The sequence below is a fragment of the Trichoplax adhaerens genome, genomic scaffold, assembly GCF_000150275.1.
Source record: "Trichoplax adhaerens TRIADscaffold_1 genomic scaffold, whole genome shotgun sequence".
Classification (NCBI taxonomy): Eukaryota; Metazoa; Placozoa; class Uniplacotomia; order Trichoplacea; family Trichoplacidae; genus Trichoplax; species Trichoplax adhaerens.
Window position 1 is genome coordinate 10,003,860 of NW_002060943.1, and position 10,886 is coordinate 10,014,745.

Sequence of the window (10,886 nt, forward strand, 5' to 3'; positions counted from 1 at the left end):
AGTACAGTACAGTACAGTACTATATCTAGTGGTCTACAGTACTGTACAGTGTACAATACTGTACTATCAACACTAGCTATACAGTACTGTACAGTACTGTACTGTACGCTAAGGGTCTCTACTGCACTGTACTGTACTGTACTGTACACAGCAGTGTTTGCAGTACTGTACTGTACTATGGACAACAACTTACTGTACTGTACTGTACAGTGTACAGTGTACAGTACAGTACAGTACTGTATGAAAACTATGAAAAAAGAAGTACTGTACTGTACAGTACAGTAGACGTGATCTAAGGTACAGTACGCAGTCCTGCGACGATCATCAGCCACAGTCACTCTACCTAATACTGTACAGTATACTGTACTGTACTGTATTTACGGTACTGTACTGTACGGTGCTATACAGAGTACAGGCCAAGGTCTTATTGACCAAAGGTATTCCAGTGAAGACATCATCCGGAATGGCCGAAAGTAATATTACTCAATCGGAGCTATTAGATTTGCTTGCCTCCTTCGTTAATCATTCGTACAAGACCAAGGATAACGATGTAACGGTAAAATCATAAGAGTAACGATGTAACTTATTATAGATCTGAAATTGCTGCACTATCTATTTTCTCAAACTTAAAAATTTTCGAATCTGTACTAAGCATATAACGAACGATCAAAATAACCCTCATCTACTCTACGATTACGTAATAATATGTAACAACACTACAACAGTACTCCAGTACAGCATACCAGCTATACACTGTGTAATATACAGTACACCGTATAACAGATATCAACACGGATTTTAAATATACATACGGTAGTACAGTGCTAGAGTATTTTTGCAAAGGCAAACTGCAAGAAAATATCATCACGGTAAAGAACACATTATACAAGTACAGTATTCGTACAGCGAATAATAAAATTTTGTATTTCGATTCTTACTTGTTTACTTAAATACGTGTAAATTAACTTGATTCAATGCTATATGATGAAATTAATACGTCAATTTTTAATCTGCGCGCACGTAAATACGAACAATAAATTATTCCTCGAATGTCCCTTATAGGCCGGAGTTGCATTAGAGAGGTGCAAGCATCTATGTAAATTAGATTACAGAGTGACGGTAGGAATATTTGATTTTTATTTTGGATGATTTATAAGATCATTTATGAACTGTGCGTTATAGGTAATTAAGTGCACTATTTTAATTCAAATAAATCAGATTATCAATAATTTTGGTGGAGAGTTATGCGGTCACTATCCATCCAGAATCCTATTGCTGCAGTCAAAATGCAGATCCCAAAAAACGTTAGTGAACGTGCGCTATGTGATAAGTATAGTGGTTAAATAGCTGATCTATTCTATTAAAAGCTGGATGATCCTATATGAATATGTAGAGATAATACCGAGGAGATTAGAGATTTAATGGCTAATGCCAAATTCGCAAGATGTAGATCACGCTTCGTTGTACCAGTCATACTGTATGACAAGAAGGTAAATTATAGCAATATTTTGTTACCCAATCACGGAATCTCCTTTAGGCAATTTCGATTTTACTGCTATTAAATTGCAAATTTTATTTCTTTATTATCTAATCTGCTATTGTACATGTACGGTGTTGTGTGGTATACTTTCAGCAAATCTGCCGCAGTTCTACACTAGCCAGTGCTGCTGAAATGTACGGAAGAACCAGTTGGGATGTTTATCTTGGTAAGAAAAATTTTTACTAGTTTACGAACATGTGCGAGTATACGAGCATATACATTACTCTGTATGCAGTACTGTATTATATATATATATATACACGAATTACAACCAGCCTGATCAGGTACTTGTCTCTATGCCTTAACATTTACAGTTATGCTGGTATTGAGTAATAATAATTAAGCACTATTTACTGTCGTGTCAAATCAAAAAATTTCTCGGCGTCAGTCGAAATATTTGATGAATCCTTAGAATTTAAACCTGGTTTATAGTATACACACAAGCTATCGTATTCGCGAATAATGATATTCTCCTGTACTGTGAATTTTAGGTGCTTCTACGATGTTAAACTATGATACTTTACGAAAAAATTCTGCGGATTCTGCACAATTTATGCAATCCAAACCTACTCGCTTTGCACTTGTATCATGTACAATAATATTAGTCCTCAATTTTCTTGATATAAAGCCAATAAAATCTTGCGACACCAATGCAATACTGTTCATATATGCTAAGACTCTTGCTTTAATATTACATCCACAATGTGGTACAGTACATGTATAGCTAGACTTACAGCACGTAATGCACTTAGCCATGACCTTCTAAGCACCCCTGAACTTTAATAAAACCACTCATTGCATACGAATTCATCCAAGGCACATTAATGCAAACCCTTAATTAATGTAACATACTAAATTTGTAACACAGGTGGAGAATACCAAGGTCCAAGCCCACTTCGATCGATGACATCATCAGTTCGGTATGTGTTTCATCTTCTTACTCTTAATTAAGTCATAAGATAAATCTTTTGGTCTACCTCACGTATTACCTACCATTCGATCATTTGCAGTAATGTAAATATTAACTGATTCTGAAAATGATCGATATATGTCTGTAGGAAGTTGTGTTACTAGAAACCAAACGATACTAATTACGTTATAATACTGTGTAAATTCTATTGAGAAGTTTCAAACTGATAGACTTTTTCTTAACTTTCAATAGATACGTAGTAGACGGATTGTTATAGATACTAAGTTTTCTTCGTTATAATTACTACCTACATATAGTGAACCTCTAAATACATACAGTTATCCTCTTACATTATCTGAGGCTATTCCGATGAGCCTTTACAACTAATTACACGTTTTATTTTAATTTGTAAAATGTCGTTTTCTCAGTAGTATCGATATCCTACGTACAATAATCTGTATGTCTGTATATCAGTTATGTGCAATATTTTTCACTACCTAATTTAATGACAAGCTCAAAATGATACTGCATAGATGCATAATTGAACGCCTTCTTTAGGGAGGCTTTCTACACTTCTGTAAGATCTCTACTATTCACCAGTATCGACGTTGTAATGTTCTACGTACATTAAAGATGTCAGTTTTATTCTATTGATATCGTACAGTAGACTTTTTTCCAAATGTGAGCATTTTATAGTTTAAAAGTAACCCAACAACACGCTAAACAATACTGACAAATTTTCTATCACTATTATACTAAATCTTATCGTTCATATTTTTTACTCTCCGCGTAAATAATCAATTGGGTCTACTACTGCACTTCTTTGCGAGTTACCAAGTAGAATTTTTTTTGTAGACAACAAATTTTGATAATTTTACTTATTCTGTGTTTCTTCTTCCCCCAGAAATGTCCCAAAGTGTTTCAAATTAAACAGTTTAGTTCTACATTCATTACTCTCTGGTACTTCTCTTATTAGTGATTTCCTTGTTTAGTAGGCTCTTTACTTCCTTACTAGCGATCAATGTTATACCTATCTTACCAACTGGAAATTCTTTAGTTGATCTAAGACTTACTATTTAGGATATCAGTATTTGGCTATGTATAGTAGCACATTATTACGTGTTATTATTACGTGCTGAATACCTATATGTAATCTTTTGATCTTGAGCAACACAAATTTGTGTTCCTGATCATACCTTTCTTACCACATTTTGCTATATTTATTGGAATTCTTCTTTATTGCCATTACGACAGGAATGGTGATTTCTGTGATCGTATTCGTGGTTTTGATATAAAATTGTTAGAGAAGCTGTCCGTCAACAGAATATTTGATTTAATGATCGAAAATAAGAAAGTCAAATTTGGGATTCAGTGCGTTGTAATTTCAGATTTTTTAAATATCAACTAATGGTAGCAATACTAATATAAGCCATATAACTCTCAAATAATTAACAGAGTTACTTCTTCGGAAAAAGTGGATAAAGAACATCGCTACGATAAGTTTTCGATTATTCCATTACCGTACCCTGGATGCGAATTCTTTCGCGAGTACAAAGAGCGAAGCTACAACTCTAAGAACTTATTCTTTGATTGGAATCAAGTATTTGGAATCCGTTATCCCCCATCAAATATTTCTGAAACTAAAATAGACAATTTCCACTGTTTAATTTAGTCTAACGCTGATGCAATAATGGACATACCAAAAGAATTTCTTTCAGCATTTGATATTGATTGGAGCACGTATAAGGTAAAAAACTGCAAAGTAATAATATATTTGTGTTTAAATACTGTTAACTAATGACTATCTACGAAATACAGTCCTGGGATCTACTAACTCTAACAAAGAACTACCTGAAATTGATACTTGCCTGTATCGAGCAAGGTAAGTAGGCAATATGGAAGTACATATCGTTACAACTTGCAATTGTTAGCTTCTAATCAGCGAATTCATTATATTTGTAGTATCTATTAAGACAGTTTCATTTTTTAGATGATTCTGGAGTTCTAATTCACTGCATATCTGGATGGGATCGAACACCATTGTTTATTTCTCTTGTGAGGCTATCACTTTGGGCCGTAAGTATATCGTTGATTATAGAATATTTTCTCTCTAATACACAATAATGTTTTACACCTTTTAGGATGGTAAGATACACCAAAGCCTAAGCTGTCTTGAGATTCTATATATCACGGTTGCATACGATTGGCTCTTATTTGGGTAATTAAATATTAGTTTTATTAATACCCTTGCGTCTTTTTCGATTTCAACTTTACCTTGTACATTTCTTAGAATTTAACCTTAATTCAAGCCACAGACTAAATATTTATTTTTCTGATTAAATTAACTTTCTATAGGCATCAATTACCTGAAAGGCTTGATAAAGGCGAAGATGTGAGTTTTTTTCGTCTAATAGAATAAGCTGCAAGTGTGCATTAATCGTTTCTTGAACTAAACTTTTTTGTACATAGATCTTTTATTTCTGCTTCGACTTTTTGCAATATATTACCACTGAAGAGTTCTCGAAGCCTTGTGCTGCAAAGTATTTCATAACATATCTAAATGTTAATGGCATACATAGAGAATTGATTGACTAATTAAAATACAAACCCTTGTAATAGATTACCGCCAGGTTCTCCTATTCGCTCAAATACCGATATCAGATGTGAGCATTAAGTTACATATTATTATAATTGTGTTGAAGAGGTCATCGTCTTTGTTCCTTACTTATGTGATCTATAACTTACAATAACCGTAAACTCTTTCCAAAAAATCATGAATATCATATGAACTCCTGTTACATCGGTGTAGGTTCTGACGCTAGGTTTGCGAACGATCGAGGTGGTGTCAAGCACTGCGGCTACTCACAAAATTTATTATCCAGGTAGTTATTCCTATACAATGATATCAAATACGTATTTAACATTATCGGCTTTTCAATACAAAAAGAAGCCCTAGAATTATTGCAGATCAATTCCGTTTAATTTACGTTCCCCGTTGGAAAATAAAATTTTAGAGATTTGAAAGGACATGAATCCAGCGATCCTGTTTATATTGCTAGCGGAAGTAACCCCTATAATTGTTATAAAGAGGTTTTACTTAACGTAGCATCTAAGATTAATTGTCTATCGAAAGTAATATCGTTATTCAGTCTCTTAAAATTTACTTTTACTTTCTTTCACAAATCAGCTGTCATCCTCCTGTGATAGGTATAGTACTGTTATAACTGCAACAGACTGTAGAATTTTATACTCAATATAAGTGATGTAACTCATAACTACTGCAATAATTCCTGCTTACGAGGCTCATATTATCTATTAATTACAGTTGGCAATTTATACCGGAGACCAGTAATTTAAGTACCTCGGCAGCAGCCGTGAGCCCACAGCCTTTAAATGAATTTGGAGGATTCGTAGCGAATCTGTAAGTATAGTAGTTAGAATCTCTCTAATGTGGCAATTGGCTAATAATTACAATCATTCGAATGTGTACACAAACGCTCGCTTAAGAATTAACAAATTAATTTGTTTTCATGGATAGGTCTATAAGGAGAGAGCGACTAGATAAAGTCAGGAAATTATTTATAGACGCTTATAAATCTACTATTACGTATAGAAGACAATCATCAGTTTCTGGTTACATATTTGATCAATTAAGCTCCAGTGTAGTATCTATTGTAGGAGGAAGAGGAACCTCAGTTTAATAGAAGGTTATGAAAATATAACGAAGAAGTAATTATCAAATACGGATATTTAATGGTGAACTGTATTTTTCCTTTGAAGCATTCCATCAGTTGGTGTACAGAATCAAGATAATATTTAAGCAGGGTTATCATTTTCTTTCACAACGATCAGAATCGTAAATTTAATAGTAGTACAAATATCTGAATTTAGACTATAAAAGTATCATTTTCTAAAGTTGAATTATTATAACTATTAACCTAACTCGGTATCTTTGTTATCATCAAATTCTTTGAAATTATGCAGTGAAGAAATAATCATTTACCATTAACTGTTAGTGAAACGATTTTTATATTATGAAATATTCCCTAAATATACAAAATTATTATAATTTTAATCGAAGTTTTCTCTTTTACGTTAATATTATTGCAATAATAATATGTTTCATATTATTATAAACACTTAAGATTGTGGCGATTCATAATTAATGTTATCAAGCTGTCTCCACATTTAATAGTTGATGTAATGTAAAATATTAAATTGTTAATAAAGATCAGGAATACCTGTCAAGTATTTTATGAGGGCTAAAATGGATCTTAATTTGAAGGTATGCGTCAATATCATATTTCTAGATACAGTGCGCATATACTCGGAATGATATCACGTTGGCGTGGTATTTCAGCTTGAATATTCAATATACGTATTAAATGAAGCCTGTTTTAGATGTACGTCATTGATATTTCATACTGAACATGTCATGAACAAATTTAATTCCTTTGCTATGTTCAGTTAAGGTTATATATTCTGCTACATATAACTAATGTATATAATGTAGACTCTGTTCCCTCTCATTTCGGTTATCGCTCTTAGACTTTAAATGTACTTTGTACTTTCTACATTCTACTCTTTCTATTATATCACTGAACTACAAGATGTTGTCTTACGTAAATAGGGTTGTTATTTTCTGTTCAAATATTTAAAAATGAAAAGTTATAACTTAAACTAACGTACAAATACAGTACCTGATACCAATATCTAACATTTAAATTGAATTTTTGCTTTGCGTATAATATTCAGGATCTCGGTTGCTCTCTCGATAAATTGTTTCTCATTCCTCAGTGTACTTTAGTTATCGTGCATCTAAGCTTACTCCTTTAGTCTTAAAGTATTACAACAGCTTACACTGCAACATTTGGTATGAAGAGTATGTTCTGGTACGTTCATAATATATATATTATTCCGTGTTGAAATGAAATGCAATCCACTTTTAAGGGTGAAACACTAGTGATATTAAATCTCTTTACTCCACACTAATCAACGCTTGATATACGGGTATTATTTACAAATTCGCTGTGTTAATAGATCCTAAATGAAGCACCGTAATTAGGGCTTGTTATTTCCCGATACTACAATGAAAATTACGAGTTAATCGTAAATAATACAGTATTATAGCCATCAAATGCATATCAATAAATAAAGCCTAAACCTGCTGTGTAACCTATAGAACTAATTTTAAAACAGTTGCCATGGTAACAGAACATTTGTTAAACTATAGGCCGTATTACCTGCCATACGCTTCGTATATCTTCTAACTTTTTTGTACTACGGTCGGATAGTTCATTAAATATAGAGTAACTTTTATTTCACAACATTAAGGTGGAACTTAGATTTATATTATTTACGGTAGTCCAAAATCGATCGGTAATAGTTTATAATTATAAATTCTTTTGTGGTGATAATTTAAGGCAACGTTCTTGAAAATTTGGATTCTAATCAATTATACACAAATTGTGAAAAGCGTCCCAAGATGGAAACCCTAGAATATGGTATTATGCACCTATATCGTGGCTTACAGGAATCATAGAACCTAGCATACTCGACCCAACTTACACTGCATGGTAATATTTATTACTCGTATTACAGAACATCATAACGATTATAATATAATAGTAATCCATATTCTTTTACATCTAGACACAATCTACCTCAGGATACTCACTATAAAATATACTGTATATCCGTATTAAAACATATAGCGACATGTCGTACACAAGTTTTAGGCCCCCAAGTAACGAAGATTTGGGATTAAAACGGCTGTACCGCACTCCAATAGACAAATTACCAATTTCCGAACAAACTCGTTACTATAAGCAACGAAATATGATAGATTCGAAGCTATTTCGAATTGGTAACGCTATTTGGGGATCTCAATCACGAACTAGAATACTGAATGCTCCATATGATATTAAAAAGAGTCAGCAGTCTGTAGGCAATATTCCTCCACATGTTACATACGATCAATCAAGAGGACTTAAAAGCGCTAACAATGAAACTTATCTTACAAATCCAATCACAAAATTAACTTCACCGACCACAAGTTACACATCATGGTTACAAAACAGAATGACTATGAGAACTAATTTAAATAACATGGGTCTCAATGAAAGCTGGCTTTCTAGTAAACACAAAACCGAACTTGAGACAAGAGTACTAAGAAAGACAAGGAAACAAAAAATTGCAAATACGGAATCATTTCTGATTTCTAGTGAAAAGGTATTCTATCCATGTTATCACAATTTTTAGCTTAGGAGATTATCTGTATTAAAAGTTTGTTATACTAGATTTAATCAGAAGGTACGTATTCGTTCTCCTAGACATCCAATCCACCAAGTCTACCAGATGACTCTGAGGCAGATGCTCTGTTTCCGATATTACAACGTATTGCCTCGTATCTTCGTCGCACGAAACTCCGACCTTTAGAGTTGTTCGCTTCTGTAGACAAAGATAAGAACTGGCAAATCAGTGCTGATGAAATGAGAAATGTCGTAAGAAAATATAAATTTCCAATATTAAATGAAGAAGTTGATTTTCTTTTGAAAGCTTTGGATGTAAATGGGGATGGAGAGATAGATTATAGAGAATTCATAAATGGATTGAAACAATTTCAAAACGAAGCTAGAGAACGGAGTAGGTCAACTACTACATCTCTGTTATCACTATTATCAGAAGAAGGTGATAAAACTGCAAATGAAATTTTTGAAACCAGTAGCAATCAAGATGGCTCCCAAAAGCTTACATTACCTTCGCCGTCTGATCGTCATATATCTATAATTTTAGATAACACTCCAGGTAAGTTAAAATGTACTTAAATATCTAAGGCAAGTTTAAAACTATTCAGAGTTCTTGCCCACTAATTTAGTCGCAACTTAAATTTTTGTCAATAAGAATACTCTTGCAGCAAAACAAAATCGGAAAAAACTGATAAAGAAACATGTTTACTTTGTACTGTTGCAGAAGAAAAACAATTGAAAGATAAGCGATCAAGAAAGGAAGCAAAGCTCAGAGTTATAGAAGAAGAAAACTATAAGGAATTATATCAAAAAGCTACACGTACAACAATCACTGGAGAAGTTAAAGAAGCAGTTTACTTAAAAAAGAAACAATTATTGGAAGAGTATAACAAAGCAATAGAATTATGCCGACAAGGAAACGTCTTGTTTTCAAAGGAACTCTTAAAAAGAGGTTAAGAATATTATTTAATACAACATTGATGTTAAAGTAATGCTGTGGGCTTAACTCTATTTATACGAATAAAAAAATAATAGTAGGCTTCTGTTCTCAGTATTGCTAGAACCGTTTGATAAACCTGTAGCCACGTGTAAAGGGGATATAAGGCAAGGTGGTACAGATTTAATATCGTATAATCAATTAATGGGAATAAAGAAGAAGGCTAAGAAAGTCACTAAGCCGAAGTTGTCTGGCATTGAACGTATTTATCCACCAAAACGTTACGTAACCCCGTCAAAAGATTCTATGAAGCTGTCTACTGGTTTAGCTGAAATTCAGTGTAAGACCGATTGCTGGATGACATTTGAAGAGTTTGAAAAAATTATACGGTAAGGAGCTTACCTCTGTTACAAGTTATACGCTACTTTATAAAATTATTGAACTTATTTAATTAACTAATACCGTAATCAGTGAAGTATGATACCGTACAACTTTGGTTATCTTAGATGCGATTAGTAAAATTACTTTGTACTTAAGTTTTCACTAATACTAACTACGTGACACAATCTATTTAATATTTTCGAATAGTGACATTCCCATAAACAAATTTCTTGTCGATCGGCCACGGCATGATTCATTTTGGCCGGGACAAATTGTTAGCAAAGTGCGTCTTTACCTTGATATAAATAATTTGTCAAAGTCTTCGAATAATGGTTTGTTTGCCGTCATTAACAATAACTCCAGCATTGGTTCAGGGATAAAATCAAATCATCGGAGACATGATCTGCAGCAACATGAACATGTTACGGGGAAAAATTTCAGTTATATACAGTATGGTGGATTAGAACTAAGAAAATCTTACGTTTTATGATAGCACACCTATTATATTAAATTTTCAAAATTAAAAGTCCATAAAAGCATTTCTTCTTTCATAGAAATATATAACTGATCATTGACTTCTGGAAATTTCTCCTTAAATATCAATAAATTAACTAAGAGGTGTTGCATATATTGACTTTAAGTGTTAAATGATACATAATTTCAATTTAATAATTTATTAAAATTTTTAAAATTGTGAATAAATTAAATAAGCAGAGTATCGCGAAATCCTTCAAAGCGGACTAATTTTAGAGTTCCTAAATCGAATAATAGATATTATGCAAAGAAACCTTGAGACATGTTGGTTGCGTAAGAGCTTTCTTAACCGATTGACACAAAATTTTTAGTAGAGTTCCAATAGAAGATTTTAAA

At 32.7% G+C, this 10,886-nt stretch overlaps 2 protein-coding genes across 2 annotated transcripts; both read left to right on the plus strand.

Annotated features, from left to right (window-relative positions):
- Window positions 1–463: 463 nt before the first annotated feature.
- On the plus strand, window positions 464–7,286 carry TRIADDRAFT_52465 (uncharacterized protein; the record flags this gene model as incomplete). Its single annotated transcript, XM_002108178.1, has 20 exons — window positions 464–556; window positions 1,063–1,119; window positions 1,219–1,304; window positions 1,394–1,490; window positions 1,634–1,706; window positions 2,409–2,460; window positions 3,705–3,821; window positions 3,906–4,050; window positions 4,123–4,197; window positions 4,269–4,332; window positions 4,592–4,595; window positions 4,806–4,842; window positions 4,920–4,990; window positions 5,070–5,113; window positions 5,260–5,332; window positions 5,465–5,540; window positions 5,638–5,657; window positions 5,776–5,871; window positions 6,681–6,735; window positions 7,206–7,286. The coding sequence occupies 20 exons, from the start codon at window positions 464–466 to the stop codon at window positions 7,284–7,286; spliced, it is 1,416 nt and encodes a 471-aa protein (XP_002108214.1).
- Window positions 7,287–8,168: 882 nt separating this feature from the next.
- Window positions 8,169–10,506, plus strand: TRIADDRAFT_52466 (uncharacterized protein; the record flags this gene model as incomplete). The annotated part of the gene is made up of 5 exons (XM_002108179.1): window positions 8,169–8,681; window positions 8,783–9,257; window positions 9,423–9,650; window positions 9,781–10,024; window positions 10,224–10,506. The coding sequence occupies 5 exons, from the start codon at window positions 8,169–8,171 to the stop codon at window positions 10,504–10,506; spliced, it is 1,743 nt and encodes a 580-aa protein (XP_002108215.1).
- Window positions 10,507–10,886: the final 380 nt, after the last annotated feature.